Below are 24,734 nucleotides of genomic sequence, written 5' to 3'. Positions count from 1 at the left end.
GCGGCTTGGTAGCTGGGGACACGGCGCAGGACCCCTTGCAGACACCAGCTCGCCCGCGCAGTGGTCCCGTGCCACGTGCACATGCCGGAGGCAGGCAGGGCATGAACAGCATGGTGAAAGTGGGGGGGACGCCCCCCCCTTTCACCTTCACGGTGGCAGGGCTGGCAGCCCGAGGAAGGCGAGCGGTACCTCCAGGCAGGGAGGGTCCGCTCCGTTAATTATTTTCCTATGGCCAACGCTAGCAACCATCTCACGTTCAGCCGCAGCTCCTGGGGCGCTGGGAGTTTGTCGCTGGGTGGATGACGGCACGTACTCACGCATGCCCTGTGCTCGCCACGGTTTTTTGAGGGCACCTGGAATGACCTGTTCTCTCTCTGTTCCGCAGTGGGATTCGATCAACGAAATGGATGAATTTTTCAGCCCTATCCACACCTACCAGGTCTGTAACGTCATGAGCCCCAACCAGAACAACTGGCTGCGGACCAACTGGGTTCAACGGGACGGTGCCCGGCGGGTCTACGCGGAGATTAAGTTCACGCTGCGGGACTGCAATAGCATGCCGGGTGTGCTGGGCACCTGCAAGGAGACTTTCAACCTCTACTACCTGGAGTCGGACCGTGACCTGGGTGCCAGCACCCGGGAGAGCCATTTTATGAAGATTGACACCATTGCAGCTGATGAGAGCTTCACCAGCGTGGACCTGGGTGTCAGGCGGCTGAAGCTGAACACGGAGGTGCGGGGTGTGGGGCCCTTGAGCAAGAGGGGTTTCTACTTGGCCTTCCAGGACATAGGCGCTTGCATCGCAATTGTTTCGGTGCGGGTGTACTACAAGAAGTGTCCCGCAATGGTGAGGAATTTGGCATCCTTCTCCGAGGCTGTGACTGGGGCTGACTCATCCTCCTTGGTGGAAGTGCGGGGAGAGTGCGTAGGCCATTCGGAGGAGAGGGACACCCCCAAAATGTACTGCAGCGCGGAGGGGGAATGGTTGGTGCCCATTGGGAAGTGCGTGTGCAGCGCTGGCTACGAAGAGCAGCGGGATTCCTGCGTGGGTGAGTCCCCACTTCTTGCTAAGGGTGTCTGCAAGGGGAGGGCTGGCTGCAGGGAGGATCTTGGCCTTTTGGGGGGGAAAGGTGGAGGACAGAGGCTTGCTTGCAAGAACTTGGAGAAAGAGCTTTGCAGAATGAGCTGGTGGGACCATGGCGGAGACCGGTACTGTTTCTTTGGCCTGTTGAGGCTAAGGGTTGCCCAAGCCTTTGCTTGCTTGCTCATATGTCTCCTGCTAGCAAAGAGGTCCCTGATAGCATCTGTAAGCTCTTTGTGGACCTGACGGTGACAGTGCCTGGCGCACAGAGCATGGCTTTGGGACGGGGGCCTGGCTTTGGGATGAGGGCTGCCTTGGGTGCAGGGAGACATTCTACCCTACTGCGATGCGCGTGGTCCCGAGGTGCCAGCCGTGTCCCCGCAGCAGCTGCGATGCTGTGATTCATGCTGGCGCGCTCCAGAGAAAACCCACTTGGGCTCTCCGACGTCCTCCATCGCTTGCTTCTCTTTCGCAGAGAGCTTGACAGCAAGGAAAACAAAAAGAGAGAAACTGAGCTTTATAAAACAAGGTTATCGCATTCATCCATCACCCCCTTCTTCCCCGGGGTTGCCGCAGTGCCTTCCCATCCGGAGGTGTGGAGAGCCTCCCCTGAGATCCTCAGTGCCGCAGGACAGACTTCAGGCTGCCAACTGTACAAACTGCGATAAGGAAGCGGGGTGACCAGCAGCAGCTGTGTACCGGGCTCTGTTGCTGGCAAGGGGTTGGATGTGTACAGAGCTTGGTGCTCTGGGATCCCTGGGAGACCCCCTCCACACAGATTTGTTTGCTTTTGGTTTCTTCGTAGAAGGTATTTAGGGGAGCAGCGTTCTGCCTCTGCAAATAAGCGTGTGGGGCCTTTGTTTGAATTTCGTAGAAATGTTAAGTGAAGCATTTGTCTTAGGGAGACTCGATGCAAGGTTAAAACGTCCGACGTTGGGCTGGAACAGATCCAGGTGCCGCTGGGACCGGCGCCGGCCCCGGCCCCAGAGAGTCCTGAGCTACACAGAGCTGGAAGGACAGGCAGAATAAATGCTTCTACCTGAAATTCCTCCTGCCTGTGACCTTTGATTTTAAAGTCATCCCGGAACAGACGTGCTAATTCAGGATATTTCTTTCTCTCCCGCATTAAAGGGTAGATGTGAAGCGTGCATGGGGCCAGGCGTGTGCCACCTAGAAAGAGGGTGCTGGAGCAGGCCACCTGAACGATTCAGTCCCAGCCCCAGGACTGCAAGGAGCTGTGGGTTAGAGGTTTGGTTCAGAAGTGCCGAACAAGCCCTCCGCACATCCCCCCTCCTGCAGCCCTGTACAGGAGACTTTGCCCGGTGGGATCAGCACCGCAACGCGCTGCAGGCAGGGAGCAGAGGGCAGCCCCAGGGTCTGTGTTGCAACACGTCCGTCTGTGTCCCAGAGAGCAAAGCTGTAGGAAAGCTCCTTCTCCACCCTCCTGGTGACCTTTCCAGTGGCTGCCCTGACTTTTGGGATCGTTGCCCCTCAATGCACGGCCCCTGACCCATAGGCACAGCAGGGAGGAGACGTGGTTCAGCCTGCCCCGAATGGGGTGGACACAGGTGGAGGCTGGTCCTAGTGCACTTAAATGGACTCAGACCTGCGCTGTTCAACCAGTCGTGCTCTTGCATGAGGCTTCCCAAAGCTTTTTGAGCCAGAAACCAGGCAGAAATGTCACTGGCCTTTCTTTGACCTCGGAGGGAAAGGTTCAGGGTCACCTCTTCCTCGTGTCTTCCCTGCCCCATTTATCCTCAGCGGCTCCTAATGGAGGAGCAAGGGGAGTTTGATAGCCCAGCATCAAGCGAGCAGAGGCAACACCTTCTTACTAGCATCTCCTTCAGCAGGTGGGTGTGGAGCCGGAGTATATATATTTACACACAAAAGCAAACAGATACAAATCTCTGATCTAAGCTTCTTGTGCTTGATTGGGGCAGAGTTCATTTTTCATGGTGAAAAGTGCCTTTCTGGAATGATTTATAACCCTGGTGGATCTGTCGGAATTGGAAATTAGCTGTTTTAATTGTCAGGCGGACAAAAGCAGGATTCCAGTGGCTGTCGCCCCAGTAATTTTTCATTCTCCGTCACTGGGACGAGATGATATAAATCACTTCTTGTGGCCCTAATAATCTTTCTATAAATATCAGGGAAATTCATTTTTTTTCTTGGGGGAAAAAAAATTAAAGAGAAGATACTTTGCCTTTATGGCCATGTTTAAAATGTGATTCCAAATTAATTTCCTTTTGCCTTTCACAGCCGGACGCCTTATTTGTCAAAGCTAAAGATGTTTGAACAGTGGAGGTTTCTCCCCCTCCTTTTTAATGTTCATTTTTCTAAGGACCTGCCAGAGTGATGGAAGACAGCTCAGGAAACCAGATCGTGGCCAAAGTTGTTCCAAACCCTCCGAAGGAGAAGGAAGGCTGTGCCACAGAGCTAGGATGCTGGGATGAGATTGGATGTGGTGGAGGATACGCGGGTACCCCGTGGACTGCTTGGCCTCTCATCCCCTTTACTCTTGGCGGTCACTTGGACGTCTCTTTGCTTGGGCTGCAGGGTGGTGGCTGGGATCTCTGACCCCTTGCACTTGCCCTGGTGGGATCCACGCGTTTTACCTTGCTGCAATGTCCCGATGCTTGCCATAAGGACATGAAGGGGGCTTTCCACAGGCTTAGAGGGTGCCGGATCTCAGCCTTTCTGTCACCCAGGGGCACCGGGAGCAGGACCACGCTAAGGCTGCCAGCCAGCCTGGCGTCGGGTGCGTCACACCTGGCACCACACAAGCCACCTGTGCCCTGTATCTATGCCTTGTGCATCTCCCTGGCTCATCTTTAGGGACACGGGAGCCCTTTTCCAGCTGTGGCTTGGGGTGGGGTGGTGCAGGTGCTGCAGTGCGTTGCTGGACAGAAACCAGGTTTGAGCACGATTTGTCACTGCTGGTGGCAAGGAAGGGGAGGTCATTCACAGCACAGCCTTCCTCCTCCTTGAAACGTATCGGTCCAGAGCAGGAAAAGAGCATGGTAGTATGTCTTACACACAGCAGATAGATAGCAACTACCCTGCCTAAATAGCCTAATAATAGTAGAATAAGTAGCACAAAGTGAAAAGGATTTGACCCAGTGATTTATCAGGTAAGAAGACAATCAGCATAATTCTTCTTATTTATATATAGCCACAGTGCAGGCTGAATAGAGACATATTTCAATGTGATCAGAGCAATTAGCTAAATGAAAAAAGGGGAGCATTTAACCCAAAGACAAACCCCCTGATTCTGCTTCTGTGGGAGCAAAGAAACCTGCAAGTCACCTCCAAAAATGTACGTGCGGCTGAGAGCCGGGACACATGTACCACATCCTTTGGAGATGGAGAGGGAGACTCAGCAGTCCCAGAGGCAGGCGAGGATGGTGACTCTTGAATTTGCTGTGGGACCCCAAGGCGCGGGGGCTTTGGGGGGTCTCTGCCCTCGCAGTGGGGGTCAGCCGTTCAGTGCGGCTTTAAATCCTTCCTTTGGCTGGACCACATCGTGTTTGGGGCCATCTCAGACACTAGCCACTGGGGCTGTTTTTTCTGCTGTGTTCGTCACCAGCTATCGGCGAGCAGCGCTGGACAGCTGGGTTGAAATCTGTGTCGCTGATAGTGAGTTATATATGTACAGATAGTCAGTTTGGACCATCGGGAATAGTGTCACAGCCACAGATCACAAGCGTTGCTGTCTAGGAGCTGACACAAATCCATTCATCCAGACAGCAAGGAGATGTCCAGGACTGCAGAATCTCCCAGGAAGCACTTTCTTTAATGAATAAATAAAAAAGGGTAAAACAGGAGTGATAGCCCCCCCCTTCCCCACGATCAGAGCAGGTTGATCGGTCTTTGGCAGAAATGCCACTCGCAACGAGCCTTTGCTCCTTATCCATGACTTTTTGGAGCTGGACTTGCTGTTCAGACATTTTTCTCAAAGGTTTGGGACCAGGCTCTTTAGTCTTTGGATGTCCTGATCGCTGCTTGCCCTCTGCGGTGCTTGGGGGCTTCACGGGGATGTTGCCTTTGGCTGGAGAACGCTGATGAGGGAGCAGCTCCTCTGGACAAGGAGAGGGGAGGGAGGTTGTGGTTTGCAGGACTCTTTCACCTCCAGCTCCCCAAATTAAGGAGATAAGGAGGAGCGGGACAGTTGGACCCTCATAGACTAACTCCCAGGCATCTCTGCTACTGGTTTCTCTCATGCCTCCCGTGACACATGGCTGGCGTAAATGGATCTGGAAAGTCTGGTTAACAATCTGGAAGCCAGTTAATTTTTTCCAGTTGGTGGGATTCATGCTGATGAACCAATCAGCAAATTTAATGTACCTTAAACCTTCCTTGTGGGCAACTTTAATCGAGCAATTAAAGCACCACAGCATTGCTAATTAAGAGGAGAAAATACCCGACTTGGTAATTATGTGCCTGTGAATACAGTTTTGCATCCATAGACATTTATGAAGAAAGTCAGTAGAGAGGAATCATCACTCCGTCCAAATGGCAGGGCAGAGGGGGAGCAGCGCTCACAGCGCGGAAGGAGAGGAAAGACCATCCGCTGCTCCGGAGGAGGCAGCGCCACGCTGGCGGGCACAGCGCCGGCCGTGTCGAGACCCGGTGAGCCTTAGAAACACCAGGGGACGAAACGACACGGGCCAAACCGTCAGCGGTGGAAAGCACGCCAGAGACGCGGACTTCCGCCGTGCTGGGCCAGGCGAAGACCCGCTTCTGCAGCAGCAAAATTTTGCAGCTGTGTGCACCAGGGTTGGGCTAGCTGCTGCTGTTGGAAGGGCTCTGCACCACTTCGGGGGGAACAGGGATGGTCACATCAGGGAAGGGGAAGGACGAGGCGAAGGTACCTGAGATGTTCTTGTTAGGTTTGAGGGGACTGACTGATCTGTGCAAGGCGCTGCGGGTGCGGATGTCGCTATTCCCTGGACATGTAGCCAAGGAGACCACGCTCTGTGTGCTCCCTCCCTTCCTTCAGCACAGGAGGGATGGAAAAGGGTGCAAGGAGGAGGAGAGATGTGCCGGTGGATTAAGGGAGCCCCTGAGAGCCATGCACCATTCCCTTCTCTCCCCAAATTCCTTATCGCCTTTCAATTCAGAGATGCTCTGTGCTGACAGAGCCTGATGTTTCTCTTTCTGTCCTAACACTAATTTTTTTCCTATACTTGTAAGAGCATCACAACAGCAACTGCCAGCTCCTTATGTTGTGTTTTCATGTGAAACAACCTATATAGGCTGCTCTGCTGGAAACAGGACACTGGTCTTGGCAGGCTGATTCCAAGGAAAACCCCCTTTCCCAGCTCTGTATGAGCCGCATGGGTCCCCCCATCACTTTGAGCGGGAGTCACGCATGCCTCTGTCGATCAGCAGGGATCGAAGCTGGGATTTCGGGGTGCCCATCACCAGGCTATTTTGCACAGGGCTCCCCCTCCCCTGTGTCCCCACCTAGAAGCATATGTACCAGCATATGTGCATCACGATACCCTGTCATTGCAAGTCCAGACAAGCGTGTTATAACACGTTTAGCATTTCTTTGAAAACCTGTCTGGATTTCAAGGGTTTTTTTTCCGTGCAGATCCCAGCATACGCATGCCAGCTCTGAGCTGGAGGCTCGGTGGCTGTGTTGCACCTCAGTGATGCCTGCTCCAAGCCTGGCAGAGAGCCAGGCTGCCCTACCCAGAGCTAGACTGCACCAACACCCTGGGCACCTACCACGGAGACCTTCTGCAGTGAGTGATCCAAACTGAACCTTCCAAGGGCAGGAGCAGTGACAGTTTTGAAGACATGCTATGGGAATTATGCAAACGTCCTCTCCGTGATGCCAGGCAAGAAAAATCAAAGAAACTTAGTGACTCACGAGATTCTGGCTGTTGGCTTGCAATCTAGTCAGCAGCTTTGTAAAATACAGGCAGTAGCAGCTGGTAAGATTATATTGCCTTCTGTTTATCCCATACAAAGCCCCACATCCTAAAAAAAAGAATAATAATAATAAAAAAGAACAGTTTGTTTTCCAAACCACAGAAACTCGACTGTTCAGGTAGCAGAGTTAAGATGGGAACAGACTGCAAAGAGGATATGTCAGAGCCATGAATTGCTTGGGAGGCTCAGGCTGGACATCAGGAAAAACTTCTTTCCCAGGCAGATGATGGAGCTCTGGGATAGGCCACTGGAAAGGTGGGAGGATCTCCATCCTTGGGGATTTCCAGGACTCGGCTAGACAGAGCCGTGACCACCCTGATCTAGTGTTGGGGACAATCCCACCACTATCAGGAGGCTGAACCAGGCTCTGGAGGACCCTTCCACCAGCCCTGCCAGGATCCTGGGATTCATATGTCTCTGGTATCACAGGTTCCAGTTTATAGTCCCAGAATGAACTGCAAATTAGTCAGTTCGGATCCCAGGTTTGCTGCGCTGTGCATGCACAGCTAACTTAGATCAGCGAGCGTCCTGGAGAAAGCAAGGTAAAGGACAAGATTGTCTCAGCATGTCCAGGACTTTCACTCTCTCCTCTAAAATTCAAGGAAGTGGCTTGTTGCATTTACTGGGGAAAAGAAAAAAAACAAAAACAAAAACCCCAAAGCCAACAGCATAACACTATCTCTTTATTTTTCTGGTTAGGATCAAATGAAAAGGATAGAGATTGCAAAGCTGCCCTTTACCCACAAATAGAACAATGTATTTTTTTGTCCCTAGCTGAATATATTTTACTGTTTGCCACTTTTCCTCTGGGTTTCCTGTGTTTAGCCACAGACGCAGATGAAGGGTGAGTCTGACGCTCGGCTGGAGTTCAACATATTGATGGTGATGAAACAAAATTTCCTTTATGGAAAGGTCTCTGTAGTCCTCATAAAAAAGTGCCAAAGAGCCATTGGACCATTGTAGATAGATCTGGCAGCATTCAAAGACCTTCACCGGTTCTGGAATACCTGTTTTTGGTTTGAATACTTCTTTTCTGCCAAATTTAGCCGGGTCCTGGTCATGACTGCAGGTTATTACTCTCCATTACCAGTGTGCAGTTGCCTGGGAAAGCCGTTTTGGGGGCGAGATTAGGAGCAGGCAGTCTCAGGGAAAGACGTGGCATTTTGCACCAGCAGTTACGGTGGAGATGGTGCAAGCGCAATGGGAGGTTGGGGATCCTGAATTCACTCCTACCATGCTCAGAGGCTTAGCGCCGTCTCCCTGCATGGGGAAGATGTTCCTCCTTCCCACAGAGCAGCAGGACCATGCTGAAAACTTGTCCGGCACCTGGCATGAGATCCAGATGGTGAGAGGGCTCACATCCCCCTCCAAAGGTGCATGCTGGTTCCAGCAGGACCTGGGATTAAGCTCTTGTTGTTTCAAACATCCTTTCTCCATTTGTATCTCATGCATCTTTGCTCCCCTAAGCCTTGAAGGAGGGATCCAGAATTACCTCCAATACATTCGTCTGCATGGAGTAGCTCCCATTTGGCCCCGTTGAGCGCAACCTTTTCTGGTTTTGTTTTTGGTTCTTATTTCTATCTCTATCTCTTCCCAGCAATGCTGCAGGGAGATCAGATGAAATCGGTGAAATCTGGGTGTAGCCCACCTGAAACAGTAAAGCAGTTAACAAGACCCACAGGCACAACCCGAAAGGTGTTGCAGCCCCTTACAGCATGCCTGGAGACACTGGGGTCCCTCCGGCACCCTGGATTCCTGGCCTTTCCCAGCTTTGAGGAATTTGGGTTGGAGGGCTGCGTACAGCCCGGGTCCCGGTGGTTTTGCCGAGCTCTGAGCCTGCCTGGCTCACTTCCATCTCTTCCTAGCTGCTTCATCTGACACGGCCAGGAGGAGAGGAGGGGAGCCGGCATTTGGTGCTGTTGGGGGGTGTGGGAATGAGCTCAGCACTAGATTTAGTCCCTAGTGCCATGCTAATCCCTGGAAGACCTGCCTCCCAGGATGGCTGCCCAGCCTGGCAGCTGGTGTTGCCCTGCCTCTCCTGGGTACCTAGAGACAGCACATATTTGCTTTTCTGGTGATAGCTGATGTCCAGCTTTAGCTGCTTCGTTGCAGGACCAGAGAAGGGAGCATGGCATCATCTCCAGGGAGTCAGGGCTGCCCCATGGCGGTGTCACCTGCAACCTCGCAGCCGTGCCCTCCGCCCTGCCTATGTCTCCTGGGATGCAGCGGGGCTGAGGATGGAGCCTCAAGACGTGAGTGGCATGGGGGACAACGCTCTCGTTTGCAGCTCCGTTGATGCAGCCCTTGGTGCTCCTGCCGGGCCCATCTGAAGAGCGCTAGCCCCGCACCACGACTCGGACTCAGCAGAGTGGCTCGTTCCTGGCTAGCATGTCCTCGACAGGTTCATCTATCATTTCCTGAGCACTGCCAACTTATTAGCAGATGTTGTCCCGTCCCCAGAGAACGGAGAAGGAGGGAAACAAATGGACCGAGCTACAGATGGCTGGCAGAGCCCTCCCCACACTCGCTGTTTTTTGACAAGCCTGCTGCTCCACAGCCTCTTGGGCAGGCGATGCCTGCAAAGATGGGGCTGATGGGCTGTGAAAAGAAGGCAAGATGTGTTGTGCATTAAGGGACCCAAGGAGCATCAACACCAAAAGGTGTTGGGGACCCACCTGGGCAACAGAGCCCTGCACAGTTGGAGATGTGCTATGCCAAGCCCCAGTTTAGCGTTGCCCTTTGTAGGCCCTGTTTGTGACACTGGGACTGGCCAGGTCTAGGCATGGGGGTGGCAACCATGAGCCCAAAGTAAATGTGCAAGCCGCTTCTTGAGCTGGGCTGCCGGGTGCAGGTCTGCTGCTCTCCCGTGTGCATTGCAAGACCACACCATGAGATGAAGCTCCAAGGCGAGGCAGCCTTGGCTGGGTGTTGGGGGCAAAATAGTCTCAACTGTTTTGTGGGAACTGCACTTAATTTAACTTGATGCCAATTAACATAAACTTTTGACTGCCGATTCAGGTGTTGAGAAACAAAGAAGACAATTAAACAAACACTTCAGGAAAACATCTCTCCTCCCCTTTTCCCAGGATCACCTTCATTCGGTCCAGACACCTCTCCCCTCTTCCTAGTCTCAGCTTCCCTTTTTTTTTTTACTGCCATTGCACTCAGTCCCCGCCACTCCCTTGCTTCTTACTCATTTCCTCTGCACCAGCATGAGTCCTCCATGGGTTGCTGTCGCTCAGAGGCGTACCTCCTCTGGCACGAGCACCTCTGTCTAAGACTGTACCTCCAGCTGTGTCCCCAACAGTGTCCCCTTCCACGTGTCTCTGTTTCGTTTCTCTAAATGCACATCTTCATGTTTCTCCCCACATGTCCCCTTTTGTGTCTCCTGCCCCTAGCAGCTACCAAACTTTCTTAAATAGGTTTGAGCAGAAGCACCACCTGCTCCTGATCAGCTGAAGTTTCGGCATGCAGTGGGCTGTTTTCATCCATTTCAGAACTGTCTGTGACCGGCACAGGACAGTGCATGACCTCCTCCCACACAGGACACCCTTCAGCCCCCTGCTACCAAAACACTGCCATTTATGCCCAATACACTGGGTTTTGCAAGAAGATTGTCATGGGAAAAGAAGGAAGAGGTGCGTTGTAGGACTTCTGGCTGCTGGTCATTCCTGGTCCACATGGAGGCAGGACACAACTGTTTGCCTGAGCTCCTCAGGCACAGGGCAGGGGTGTTAAATGCCTAAAATAAAAAAGAAATCCTTGTCTTCTGAATGGCTCCTGCTAGGGCATTTCTGTCAGGTGGAAGTACCTGGCTGCAATGAAGACAGTAGGACAACAGCCCTGCACATCCCTGGTGGGTGGCTTCAGCTCTCTGTGAGTAGGACCATTCTGCAACAGGTTCAGTGTGTACTATAGCCATGGCAGATGGCCCTGTAGCTTTTAGACCTGGCATGTTTGACTGAATTTTTCTTTCTGGCCAATTCTCTGCTGGTTTGCTCTTCCCAGAGCTAACCCGAGAGGTCCTGGTCTTCCACATGTCATTACCCTAGCAAGATAGAGCTCAAAGAGGAGCAGGACATGCCTGTCATCATGTATGGTGTGGATTTAATATCCTGTGCAATTTCCAAGGCAAGTTCACAGCTCAGCCCAGACCTCCTAGCCCGTGGGCTCCAACCTGGTGCCCTGTCCCCTGCCTGCCAAATGCCTTGAACATATGTCCCGTTTTCATCTCTAGTAAGCACTGACACACACAGAGGTGCACGATCCTATCCAGAGCAGGGACTGGCCTGGCCCCAGCCCTGCTCTGACCCAGCTATTCTCCAGGCCTCCTTGCATACTTGTGCCACGCAGGTGCTGGGAGGTGGCTCCAAACAGCTCTGCCCTGGTGCACGAATTCCCCCGTAATTCATCATTTAGCATAATTTTCTCCTTGACTGCATCTGAAATAATTGTGAATCATTGCTACAGGTAATTAACGTTTCTTTACAACATTAAATGCTAAATGATTACAACTGCTCAGTGAAAATCTGCTGGGCTCCATGCTCCCATCCTTCCTGCCAGCCCGTCTCTCTCAAGCAGATAAACAGGAGCCACGTCTGGTGCAGCACTGATTTCTCTGCCCTTAATTAAATACCGGTGGGGTGATCAGCTCCAGTGCCTCTTGAGTTAAAAGTCCCTAGTCCCTGCAGTGGTAGAGATGATGGTGGTTTGCAGGGCCAAGGGTGTTCACACTGTGGTGCTGAGCTGAAGAAGGCAAATCCTGGCCTGCATACTGCCTAGCTTGAAAGGTCGGGACTGTGGATGGCTTGAAAATCAGGACTGTGGGGCCTTTTGGAGGAGCAGAGATTCAGGAACAGGCTCCAGAGCTGCTGCCTGTTGCTTTTTCCCATGCTGTTATCATGCGGGATGTGCATCCCGTTGGAATCGGTGCCCTGCCTTTAAAGCGGCGTTCGCTGCAAAAATGCCACGGAAATCGGGGACAGAGTTTGAAGGGGGACCAGCAGGTCAGGATGGCTGGAGTGCAGCCTGCAGCTGCCGTTGCTGGAAGTAGCTTGGTTATAAAGAGGCTGTTGCGTTATCATCCAGCGTGCAATACGTGAAACACTTTGGCAGCAACCAGTCTAGGGAGATCCCCAGCAAGGAAGGGAGTGTTATTGGTAAGAAAACAAATCAGCACCTAGAAACAGAACAAACAGACAACACGGAGGCAACAAAAATTGAGGCTGTGTGCAGTGCTGGCCACTGGGGGTAAAAGCAGGAAAATGAAGGTATTACTACCTCAGTAGTACATGTTCCCATACGTGCATACTCCCACTGCACGGCCCCGGGACTGGGCAGCGACAGAGTGACCGAGCGTGGGTCCTGCCCACAGCATTTCCAGTGCTAGTAGGTTTGATCTTTGCAGTAGTCCCTCCTTGGGGCTAGGCAGTGGCTGCAGCAAGGAGGTCCCCACGCGGGCTGCAGGAACCCGGGGGCAGAAAAGAGGAGCAGGCACAGGTGCAAGGAGAACACCTCAAGCTTTGCAAGCAGCTGGCTGCTCATGAAAAAGCTGAGACACCTGAGTCTGCCTGCAAAACAGTGGGGAAAGCGGCCCTGGGACAGCAGTAAATACGATTGGGGGAGAAAGCTACAAAAGCAGCTTTTGCAGAGCCTGGTTTCTAGCTGGAAGGGGAGGTGGACTCACCCAGGTGTCAAGGTGAAGGTGGGACACTAGCTAGCCTTGCTACTCAGGGTAGAGGGTTTGCAGCACACCAGGATGGGTAGAGAGGGGAGATTAGAGCTCTTCTCTGTGCTGGGGGGGGTTTACTAAGCCATGGGGTGCTCCTCTTCCAGGCATGTCCCTCTGACCTCTGCCCGTTCCCTCCTCTGCAGCCTGTGAGCTGGGATTTTACAAGTCGGCCCCTGGGGACCAGCTGTGCGCAAAGTGCCCCTCGCACAGCCACTCGGAGAGCCGGGCAGCCCGCGTGTGCCGCTGTGACAGCAGCTTCTACCGGGCAGTGCAGGACCCCCCCTCGGCCGCCTGCACGCGTAAGTACCCCTGCTGCCTGCCCACCTTGCATCGGGGCTGGATGCACGTGCGATGCGCGTTCCTGAGGACACGTTGGTGCACCCTGTTCCCCTTTGCTCTGCTCCTTCCCCGCTGGCAAGCGTGCTTGCTTGCGGGCCAGCTGGCTGTTTTTAAGCTCTAGCTTCATTCCCAGAAATGCCCAGGGTGGCCAGACCCTTGGAAGGCTGCGGGGCAGTACGAGTGCTGCTGTGCTCTCCCCTATCGTGGGTGGAGATCGGACCTGGGGCTTGGCATGTGGTTTCACCCCACTTGTCTGAAAGAGGGTGCTTTGAGGGTCCTGGTGCTGCTAAGGGGGATAAAAGCATCCCAGAAGGAGTTGTCCTCTCTGCAGTTGGTCCAGGAGGGCAGAGAGGTGCAGGGCTGCTAGCTGAAGCCAGGTTGAAAGGCAGGTCAGCAACATCTGGCTTATGTTTCTCTAGGGTTCCAAAATATCCACTCCAAAATGTTTATCTCCCCAGGAAGCACGTGTTTCCCTTTCCCTTTAGATTAGTCAGTCCTGCTCTCCCTCCTCCTGTCCCCACCTTGGCTGTTCCCTTCAAAGCTTCCTGCATCCCTGTTGCTTCCTGCTTCCCCCAGGACAAATATTAGTTCTTCCCTGCCTGGCGCATGGTATCCTGATCGAAAGCATCTTTCCTCCGAGCCTGGTCTGACATAGCATGTCACCCCAAGACCTCCGTGTCTTTGAGGTCCTCTGTTTGCAGCACTTGCCTCTCTGGGCAGCTTTATCTTCACCGAAGCTTTGTTTGTACATGCAGGGCTATCGGCTGTGGATCTCCCACAGAACAAGGTGCCCAAGATGCCTCTCTCCGCTGGTCCTATTCCCCCCAGGGCCCTGCTCCGCCAGTCCCAACACGCTGCAGTGTCTCCCGCTCCGCCTGAACCTCTGCTTCTTTTCCAGGGCCCCCCTCTGCTCCTGTGAACCTGATCTCCAGTGTGAATGGCACCTCGGTGACACTGGAGTGGGGCCCACCCCTGGACAAGGGGGGACGCACTGACATCATGTACAACGTGATCTGCAGGCGCTGCACGGGGGACGCTGGCCGGTGCGAGACGTGCGGCAGCGGGATCCGCTTCGTTCCCCAGCAGATGAGCTTGGTGCAGGGAGCGCTCACGGTGACCAACCTCCTGGCCCACACCAACTACTCCTTCTGGGTGGAGGCCATCAACGGAGTGTCCGACCTCAGCCTCGAGTCCAGAAGAGCTGCGGTTGCCAACATCACGACAAACCAGGCAGGTAGGAGGAGCAGACACCATCCCTGAGGGTTTGCCTGTGTGAGCTGATGCTGATGTTGCTCCAGGACAAGGCTTGACCATTCCCTAGCTGGTATCTGTCAGAGCCAGACCCTGCACCGGGAGTGGGAGTCAGCAGCAGTGCTGCCCTTGGGAGCCAAGGGATGGTTCGGTGGTGACCAGGAAAGCCCCAGGAGACATAAGGAGTGACCCCTATCCTCTCCGCTGCTGGAGATGTTTTCAGGCAGCCGGGATGGATGCCTTCAGGGCTGCTGCCCAAGGCAACTGTTATTTTCCTCTGGTTCTTGGTATCCTTTCTCGTCTCCCTTTTCCTTCGCTTCAGCCTGCAGCCACTGGTGGAGGCTCCTTTTCTGAAGGAGACAGGGGGCATGGAGAACACTTGTTTATTGACAGGAACACTAAGTGGAGCATGAATCTTTCGGATTACTCCTCCAGCCTTCTCGTCCCTTCCCAAAGGGCCAAGCAGAAGTTCATGCGCCGTGTAGTGCACCGCTCTTAGCTCACACCAATGCCAACCCCTGGCAGGTGACAGCGACATTTGCTGGGGAAAGTCTCTCTTATGCATGTCTCATCTTTGCAAACCCCCTGCTGTGAAATGCGCTTTCCCCAGGAAATACTTCTGTGCAATCTCCTGGCTCAGCCAAGCCAAGACCTTGCTCCAGGGCCACCTAGGCATCTCCTCAGGGCAAAGCCCAGCTAAGCCCCTCTTCGAGGAGCAGGGACAGGGTACAGGGCAGGGACTGACCCTCCTCGTTAATCCTCCCGGTTGGAAACGAGCCCTCAGGAGCTTCCTGTGACGCTGAGCCCCTTCTGCTCTCGTTGTAGCAGTGCCAACGGGGAACTGCCCGGGAGAAACCCAGGGAGCCTCGCCTGGTCAGCTCACAGCCGGCCAGCAAATAAGGCGCTTTTGTTACTAATTCCTGCCTGCAGCGCTTCCTCATCCCTCTGCCGGGCCTCATGGAAATGCCTCATTTCTGCCGGCTCCCTCCAAGCACTGACGAGCGGCATCAGCCTGACGCCTCGGAGAGGGATGCTCTTGGGAGGCGTCTGGTGGCCAGCTCCGGAGAGAGGCGCCGAGCATTCCCATTCCGGCTTCTCTGCTAGAAAGTGGCCGTTGAACAGGTGCGGAGAAGCCAGCAGGGTTGGGAATTGGGTAGGAATTGAAGTTTTAGCCGCTGTGCCCACGTGTGAGGCTGCAGCTGCCGCGCTCCGCGGCGGGGAAGGCACGTAATCTCCGCGCTGCACCGCGCGGGGGGCAGCTCACCCGCTCTAATCGCTGATGACGGGCTGTGCCGCATAGGCAGCTCTCGTCCCCGCAGCCCCCGGAGGCAGAGATGGGCAGGAACGGATGCAGAGGAGAGGTCCCAGGGCTTCCTGAGGAGATCGTGCACGCAGCATCCAGCAGACCTCCTCCATCCTGCTCTGCCCCAGCTCTCTGGGATCTTGTGTCCTGGCAGTGATTTTTTTTTTGCTCCTCAGATAAGCCAGCCCAAAGGCAAACCAAGCTCTAACTGCCACCTTTTGGGCTTTCTGTGCTGCCTTATCTGTGTCTGACCCCCTGAAGGTTAGAGATAATCCTGGGTGTCTGGGCTGGGTGCCCAGGTCTGGTGCATGGCCGGTGGGGTGACATATGGACTTGGCCCCCCATTTGAGAGCTGTGCAGTGCTTCCCAGGCCTGGGTCTGCTTCTGGCCGCGGTATGGTGGAGACGGCCCATGCCAGCGCTCCCCAGGTGCTCCCACCGGCTGTGCAGCCTCTCTTGGTCACCGTGTTGCTCCAGCAGCTGTAGCAGATGGCAGCACCGTCTTCCCCAGAGCTGCCATCTCCTCTCTGCCGTCCTGTAATTAGGGTCACAAGGGGGTGTCTGACCTCTTTTCTTGAGCTGGACTCAAAGACCATCACAGCACCCTGACCACAGTCTCTGGCTTCACAGAGGTTCTTCCAGGGAGGTTTAGGGAGACTTTATTTTCCCAGGTGTCAGCAGGAAAAGAGGCAGCTGGAGCGAACATAAGCCCCCATGCTAGTCCTTTCTCCCATCCTTCAGAGCACTCGCCTCCACATGGCTTTAACCAAAGCAGAAACATGGTTTAAACTGTTTCCACGGGGCCTGCAAAGGGCTCCGGTTCTACCCCTCGTTGCTGCCGTGTCCTGCTGCCCACGGCCCAGGCAGGGCTTGCACCCAGCAGCCACCTAACACCCTGCTGCCTTCATTCCCAGCCCCGTCCCAGGTGGTGGCGGTTCGCCAGGAGAGCACGGGCCAGAACAGCGTCACCTTGCTGTGGCAAGAGCCAGACCAGCCCAACGGCATCATCCTGGAATACGAGATCAAGTACTATGAGAAGGTAATGCTGAATTTGCCGCCACAGCCTGGTCCCCGCATGGTGGATTAAGACAGGGACATGGCTTGGTTTAAATCTTGCTGGTGCAATTGCTGCTATCAGCCAGGCTTACACAAAGGACTATTTTGGGAGGATTTGTTCTTTTTCCCTGGCTGCTGCGCTGACTCAGCAAAGTTTTTGGTATTGCTTTTCCGCAGGACAAAGAAATGCAGAGTTATTCAACTCTGAAATCCAAAGACACCACTGCCACTATCTCTGGGCTCAAGCCCGCAACCCGCTACATCTTCCAGGTTCGGGCCCGCACCTCCGCTGGCTGCGGGAGGTTCAGCCAGACGGTGGAGGTGGAGACGGGGAAGCCAGGTAAATGCATGAGATTAAGAGATGTGGGAAGTGTGGACCAGGGGTTGTGGGGGAGCATGGGTTACGGTGACTGTTGTCCACAGCAGTTGTGCCTCTGCTGCCCTGGTGTCTATCTGCAGGACTTGCTTGGGGTAGCCTTCATGAGATGTTCTCATATATTTGAAAAGGACAGGAGGAAGGTCTGAGGACTGCCTGTGTTCCCTTGTAGTCTGTGTGCCTGCGATCCCGCTTCTCCCTCACGTCAGCAGGATGGATGAGCTCTCACTGGGGCAGACTCTCAGGCCCATAGCGTAGTGGGGACGTAGCCACCTCCGAAAGCATAACTCCTAGTTATCCCATAACTCATAGGGTTGGACTGCGTATTGCTGGCCCCTGGGATGCTGCTGCAGTGAACTCGTGACATATTGCTCTCCATCACAGTTACAAAGTCTGGCGCTCTCCTCCTGTTTCCCAAAGCGCTCTCCTTCCAGGCTTGGCTCTGACACCGGTACGCCTGACTTACACCTCTGTAAATGAGCGTGGACTCCTGCGGTCATGCTCTTGCTGAGTTTTTTTTGTGGTATAAAAGCATCTTTGTAACCTGCCAAGCAGAGGGGACAAATTGTTTGGGCTTTTCAGCTATAGCTGGTATGGCAGGGAAGCCCTGGTGAGATCCCAAGGCTCCAGACTCCTCTCTGCCCAGGTCTGCTGTATCAGAATAGCTTTCCAAGATCTGTGCTTGGTTTCCCCATGTGTAAGTGGCCCCTGCATACTGTGAGAGCCCCGAAACTGGGGCTGGAGGGGAGAAATGGTGCTTTTATCATTGAAGGTGGTGTCACTCCATGGAATAGGTGAGTTTCTGCTCTCAGCAGAGTGCTCCTGGCATCCCCACTCCAGCTCACCCCCTTCCTGCTTTGTCTTTTCCAGTGTCTCTCCGGTATGACACAATGACCATAGTCTGGATCTGCCTGACCCTCATCACTGGCCTCGTCACACTGCTGGTGGTCCTAATCTGCAAGAAGAGGTGGGTGCTTTTCTGAAGGTCAATGCAGCTTGTCACGAGGTGGGATGAGAGGGCTTGGGCAAAACCTTTATCCTGTCGGCTCAGGCCAGAGTGGCCATGTGTCAGGGGACAGAAAGCAACCAGGAGAGTTCATTTAGAGACACTGTCTCCACCTTCCCTGAGACACAGCCAGCCTCCAGGCCTTTCCCTTATGCTGGTGGGCTAATACCAATGGACAAGAGCTTGGTGGCTGTGCTGGGGGTAGGTCAGGAGCAGAAAGTGCTCTTTTCCAGCAAGAACATCCAAGAGGGACTATGTGCTGCCGTGTCTTAGCATGGTGGAACCAGGCAAGTAAAGCAGGCATGCCAACATGCTGAGGAGAAAAAAGGGCTGCAGAGCTCTGGTCCTAGCACTGCTGAGCCTTGGAGAGCACACGGAAAGTGCCCTGTTCCAGGCCAAAGTGTCAGTCAAGCAAAATGTAGTGATGCAAGTGACAGGACAGAGTGTAGCTTTGTCCTGTCAGCTGTCCAGCTCCTGGCACCCACCCTGCTCTCCTCTGCCTTTGGGCTGTTTGTGGGACCAAAGAACAGGAGCATCCCTTCTGACCCTTATGTCTCCACGACAGGCACTGTGGGTACAGCAAAGCTTTCCAGGACTCTGATGAGGAGAAGATGCATTATCAGAATGGGCAAGGTAGGACCCTCCTTGCTCCCGCCCATGGCAGGTGAAGGGCTTCAGCCTTGTGGATGGGTAGGGACCTGAGCCACTGCTGTGGTTTCCAGGTTGGAGGATTTCAACCACCACTTGCTCCTGGGGATGTGTCTAAGACAGCTGAGCCAGGGGCTCTAATCCCATAGGCATAGTGGTAATCAGGTTGAAGGCCTGCACAACGTGAAATGGGGCTGCTGCAGGTACATCTCACACAGCAGCAGGCCAGAAGAGTGTAAAACTCACTGAAGACCCACAGGAAGGGGGAGCTGGTGGAAGGGGGAGGAGAAACACATGGAGGTGATCTGGTGGCCAGGTCTTGGACTGCCCTGAGGATATTGCCATGCCAAAGAAAGCCTTAGATTATTTGGGTCTGCAACTCCTGTGTCTCCTCAGCTTGTCACTCCAAGGAGTCCTGCCCTTGCCCATCCGTGCTTTTGGCTCCTGGATGCCTACCTTGTGGCAGGGCTACTTGGAAGAGCTTCTCTCTTCTCTCCCCTTTGAAATCTAACAGTGAAGTTCCCCGAGTCGAAGTTCTACGTCGACCCCCACACGTACGAGGACCCCTGCCAAGCCGTGCATGAGTTCACCCGTGAAATTGAGGCTTCCCGAATCAAGATTGAGAAGGTCATTGGGTCTGGTGAGTCCCCGGTCCTGGACCGCCTGTTTGCATCACATGTGCTTAGGGAATTCAGTGTCCGAGGAATTACCATTTCCATGGCCTGCTGGGGCCACAGCAGGCTGCATGGCACTGTTAAAATGCTCATTCAGGGCTTCATCGGCTCCTTATTTTTCCAAGCTCAGAATCAATGGGTAGGATTTTTTTTTTTTTTTAGTGCATGAAATAAACTCCTCTGAGCCATCCTGGTGCAAATAGGAGCTGTTCAGCCACTGTGGCACTGACGGCTCAGGCTGACATCAGCAGATGGCTCAGCCCGTCCTGCGTGGGTGCTCGAACGCAGCCACTCAACTTTCAAACCTTGGAGCAAGCATCTGGGGTGACAAGATGCAAGCAAAATCACAAGCAAAATGGTAGATTTTCAGAAAAAAGGATATTTGTCTAGGAAAAGGGGCTTGCAAGGTAGCACAGGGCAGAGCCAGAGCTATAGCTTCACCAGCAATGCCCCATGGGCATATTGAAGCTTGTCCCTGTGTGCTGAGGGACAGCACAGAGCAAGTCAAACAGAGCAGCAGTAGGAAGCCCAGATGAGACATGCCTACTGCTGTAACAGACCCCCAAATTTATTCACTAAAAGAGGTAAAGCAAGTGCCAGTCCCACTGTAATCACTACTCTTGGCCCATAGCCTTGGCTAAAAGGTATCTGTTAGAGAGGTGTTTTCTGGTATTTCTGCCCAGTTCCCAGAGGTGTCACTAAAAGCCAGAGATGTGCAATCCTGTCTGCACAGTGACTCAGACTGACAGGCTGCAGCGTGCCGCAAGCACGCCAGCAAACCGGTTAATCTGGGGTGCTTGCGGGACCGTGCAGGGAGCTGAGGAGCACCCCATGCCCTCGCCTTTCCTCGCTTTGCAGGGGAGTCTGGAGAGGTGTGCTACGGCCGCCTGAAGCTGCCGGGGAAGAGAGAGATTCCCGTGGCCATCAAGGCTCTGAAAGCAGGCTACACGGAGAAGCAGAGACGGGACTTCCTGAGCGAAGCTAGCATCATGGCGCAGTTTGACCACCCCAACGTCATCCACCTGGAGGGGGTGGTGACCAGGAGTACGTGGCGGGCGGGGATGGGACTCCCCAGGGGGGGCAGAGGGATCTCCCTGCGGGCATCCTCAGAAACCTCGCTTTGGGTGTACTCTGAGATCCAGCCCTTGGGTGCCTCACTTGCCAAAAGTACATTTGTCTTGGGGTCCTCTGCATCTGGAGCACATTTCATGGTGTGCTGCTACTGCAGGAAAGTCCAGGGCAGCAAAGGGATGTCCTGTGCCTAGGGACTTCTGTGGGGATTGGGGAGGAAGGTGACAATAAAAAACATGACTACAAGAGCTCCCTTTGGGGACTGAAGCCACCTCCCCATGCGGTGGTACCAGGGAGTTTGGCAGGGAGCAGTCTGGCTGTTTGCAGAGGAATGGGAACCCTTTTTGACCCCCTCTGACTGTCTCTTTGCCTGCTGATTCCCAGGAGCCGTATCTAAATGGGCTGCTTTCTTCTGGTCTGAAGCAAGGCCCCGGGTGAAAGTTTCAGGCTTGGGCACGTGTTTCTTGCTGGGCAGCTTTCTCTCCTCCTTGACATTCCCCATTAACATCTTCAGAGGGAGACAGGTTGTCTCCAGCAGCCCTGCTGCTTTCCTCCTTCCCCTTCGAACTCCATTAGAGAAATGAACTGCTTAATCCTGGCTGCAGCCCAAAGCCCTGGCAGCACCACAGTGGTCAGGGGTGGTGGTGGTGGGGTTAACCCTTCCTCTGAAGGAGATGAAACAAGACTGTCCCCATCGTCTTTTGTTACAGGACAAACTTTGCATGCGGCAGTTGCCCACGTTGCTCCGCAATGCGCCCCGGTGCCCCAGATCAGGGTTATTGGATTAGGAGAAGTCCTACCCATTAGCGTTTGTTTTAAAAGCTGCCTGTATTGAATCATAATTTGAAGTCTTCGTTCAGAAAAGGCACCTTGTGATGCAAAGCATTATGCTAATGACATGCAAATTTCAGTGGGATAACGAAGCTGACCTAGCCACATCAATAGCACCTGAAGGGAGGGGTAAGTGTCTGGGTTATTGCCACATCCACACTGTTGCACAGTTCCTGCACAGCACCGGGGTGAGACTCCATGGGATTGCAGGAAATCCATGGGCCTGCATTTATTTTGCCCCCAGTAAAAAGCCTGGCACTGGGCTTCCCAGAGGAAGGTGACTTCTCCGTTAACTTGACCTCCCTTGTCTTCTGCAGGCAAATTGGTAATGATTGTTACTGAATACATGGAGAATGGCTCACTAGACACCTTTCTCAGGGTAAGGAGCTCTTTCATATCTTTATTCATTGCACATTCGTCCGGGCTGAGGGACTGAAGAAGAGGCTGATTCACAATCCTCAGCCTCATGACCACTGTGACCTCCATGTAAGAGCTGCGGGCTCTGGGCTGTCACCTCTCCAGAAGATGTTGGTTCCCCAGAGGAGCAACACTGCAGGAGGCAGGTGCACCTGCCAGAGCTGCATGTCAGAGGAGCTGGGAGGGTGGATGGTGCAGTTCCTCCTGCCTGGGGCCGAGAGAAAATTGCACTGAGACACACTGGGGCTATAGGAGCATGGAAGGGAAGTACTAATTCAAAGATGAAAGCTTAGAGGGGGTTAGTTTAATGAGGACAGTGTCAATGGGAATGCTGGAAAACACCATGAGTGTTGTTTTCTCTCCAGAAACATGATGGGCAGTTCACCATCATCCAGCTGGTGGGCATGTTGCGGGGCATCGGTGCAGGCATGAGATACCTTTCTGACCTGGGCTATGTGCACCGGGACCTTGCTGCCCGCAACATCCTGGTGAACAGCAACCTGGTCTGCAAAGTGTCTGACTTTGGTCTCTCACGTATCCTGGAGGATGACCCTGATGCCGCATACACCACCACGGTGCGTTCTGGGCTGGGGAGGTGCGTGGTTCCTGGTATTGCATTTTTTTTCCCTGATCCTTACAGGCAGTCATTGCTCTGGACTACCATCAGGTGGAAAAGTTAGACACTCTGAAGTCAAGATAAATAGGACAGGAGTGGAGATCCTCCCCCCTCAGATTTGCTTCCCAGACCAGGGGCATGAACTCAAAGCGCATCCAACCCTTAATGCATTGCATGAAAAAAGCCTCCTTCATACAGAGCCATCCCAGGAGTAAGGTGTGCAGTGAACAAAGAGAAGCAATGTAGGAGAGCAAGCAGCTGATCAAACCTCCCCAGCCAGCTGCTTCTATGGTGCATGCTTTAGATCCTGGTCCCTTTCTGTTATCAAGGTGGAATAATAGATGTCTCTTCCTCTGTACTTAGCCCAATGCTAATTTAGCTCCTGCTGTTTGGCTGTACAATTCTTTGCAATAGCACTTGCTGCCTCAATTCTGTATGCATGGCCTGGTGCACAGGGATACACCTGTGCACCTTTCTGGGTCCTTCCTTAGATCATATAGCTCCATCCTTTCCTTCAGTCTGTCCTAGAGTCATAGGTCAGTTGGTATGTGTTATGGAACAGTCTTTAGTAACATGGTCACTTGCTTTTCCAGTGACCCTGACCGGTTCAAGGGTGCAGAAAGGATTAGAATTAAAGATTCTGATGTTCTTTAACTTGCAAGCACTTGGCTTTGCAACCTACATAATTTTGTTTTAATGTAGGATACTTTTGTCTGTGATTCTATTTTGAGATCCTCTGGGTAACCTGACAGCTCTGGAGCTTTATGTGCTCCTCTACCAGAGGTCATCAGAGGGGAAATAAAATACATTGAGGGAATGTTCTGTTTCTGCTTTTGTCTGTCCATGAAAGGAATTAGTGTGCCCCTGGGGCTCAGCTCTGGTTGGGCAAATGCAGTGGAGAGACAGTTTTTCCTCCATTTGGGCTTGATATGGACCAGTGGAGGAGCTGCAACTAGGACTCTGAGCAGCCCTTTTTTGGGAGAACCAGGACTGGAGAAGCAGAAAGAGCTTCAGGTTAGTTTGAGGTAGCTCAGGGCACTGCTGAGCATGACCAAAACCAGATGTAGCTTTCAGGAGTGAGTGCACAGAGGCCCAGCCTCGAGAACGTGGCCTTCCCTTCGGGCTTCATCTCAGTGGAGGTGTGAGCCAGGCTATCTCCCATGTGTGTCTCTGCATTCAGCTATCCCATTTGACGTCTCAAGAAACAATCTGATATTCCAGATCCTTTAATTTTGGGGCCTGTATGGGACTCTCCCATAGGACACATCATTCACCTTCAGTCCCCATCAAGGAGTGTGCCAGAGCAGACAGGGATCAGATGGACTAGGGCAACCCTACCCAGAGAGGTACACCTAAAAGGGGTTCTCATGCCCCATCACGCCTGCCCCAGCTGCTGTGGGAAACCCACCGCGCATTTTCCATGCGCCACAACTTTCCTCCTTGGATATCTGGCAACCACATTTCCAGCTTAAAAGTATTCTTTGCCCATTTACTGCTTTTATCTTTATGCCAGCACGATCCTTTAATTCAACAAGTTCTCCTCTTCAGCACTTCCCTCCCAAGAACTAACAGACAGGGAGCACATGCCATCACACTCTTTGTCAGACTGAAAATGTCAGGCTCCCTGCCTGCGCCCACTGTCAGCTCTCATGTTCTTGCGTTCTTATGCTCCTGATTGCTTTGAATTCCTCTCTGCTGAGCGCTGAGGACTAGAATTGCACACAGAATTTCAAAGAAGACCTTGAAAAATAGCACAACTCTTTCCTTGCTCTGCTGGAAATACCGTGATGGATACACCCTAGAATCAAAATCAAGTAGAGTTTTATGGTTATCCTGTGGAAGTCTCATCCTCAGTCCCTTCCAGGGGATGTCCTCCCAGCCTATCATCTGTCTCATGCAGCTGGCCTAGCTGCAGAATGAGGGGATGGCCTGAACCCTGCATTTTCTGAGCCGTTGCTCCCACAGCTGAGCGGTGGGAGGTGCAGACAGGGCCCGGTTGCAGGCTGGACTCAGGAGTGGACCCTGCTGACATTGCTGCAGGGTCAAAGGAGCTGCTCGTGTTTTCCAGTCAGAGACAAGTCCCAGGGAAATGAAAGCCATGTGCTGGTGCCCTACGTACCTGGGACAACCCGGCAGGTTTGAGGTGAATAGGACGGGTGTGCGCGGAAGTGTAAAGGATGTGGTCAGACCTGGAGCATCATGATGTACAAACCTCTATGCATTACGGGACTTTGGCATCAGAGTCTGGCATGTGCAGAGAACATCTGACACACAGAAATGAGACGTAACGTCTGCCCTGGGTGCCAAAGCTGCTCCCTGCTCCAAAGTAGCAAGGCCCAGCCTGGTCCCCCAGCACTGATCTGGTATATGAGTGTTTTCCTCCTTGCGAGCCTTT

The 24,734-nt window shown here is 53.4% G+C and overlaps 1 protein-coding gene across 1 annotated transcript in view; it reads left to right on the top strand.

Annotated features, from left to right (window-relative positions):
- The window catches only part of EPHA8 (EPH receptor A8), a 49,258-nt gene that overhangs the window by 21,132 nt on the left and 3,392 nt on the right, over positions 1–24,734 (top strand). The window contains exons 3-13 of the mRNA XM_067311222.1: positions 386–1,049; positions 12,896–13,051; positions 13,990–14,325; positions 16,559–16,683; positions 16,878–17,040; positions 17,947–18,043; positions 18,648–18,715; positions 19,245–19,370; positions 20,263–20,448; positions 21,624–21,685; positions 22,089–22,298. Of these exons, the coding sequence (XP_067167323.1) occupies positions 386–1,049; positions 12,896–13,051; positions 13,990–14,325; positions 16,559–16,683; positions 16,878–17,040; positions 17,947–18,043; positions 18,648–18,715; positions 19,245–19,370; positions 20,263–20,448; positions 21,624–21,685; positions 22,089–22,298 (2,193 nt within the window). The remainder of the gene's footprint in view (positions 1–385; positions 1,050–12,895; positions 13,052–13,989; positions 14,326–16,558; positions 16,684–16,877; positions 17,041–17,946; positions 18,044–18,647; positions 18,716–19,244; positions 19,371–20,262; positions 20,449–21,623; positions 21,686–22,088; positions 22,299–24,734) is intronic.

Source organism: Apteryx mantelli, chromosome 26 (assembly GCF_036417845.1).
Source record: "Apteryx mantelli isolate bAptMan1 chromosome 26, bAptMan1.hap1, whole genome shotgun sequence".
Taxonomy (NCBI): Eukaryota; Metazoa; Chordata; class Aves; order Apterygiformes; family Apterygidae; genus Apteryx; species Apteryx mantelli.
The sequence above is the reverse complement of the archived record's forward strand: the minus strand, read 5'-3'. Positions and strand labels throughout refer to the sequence as shown.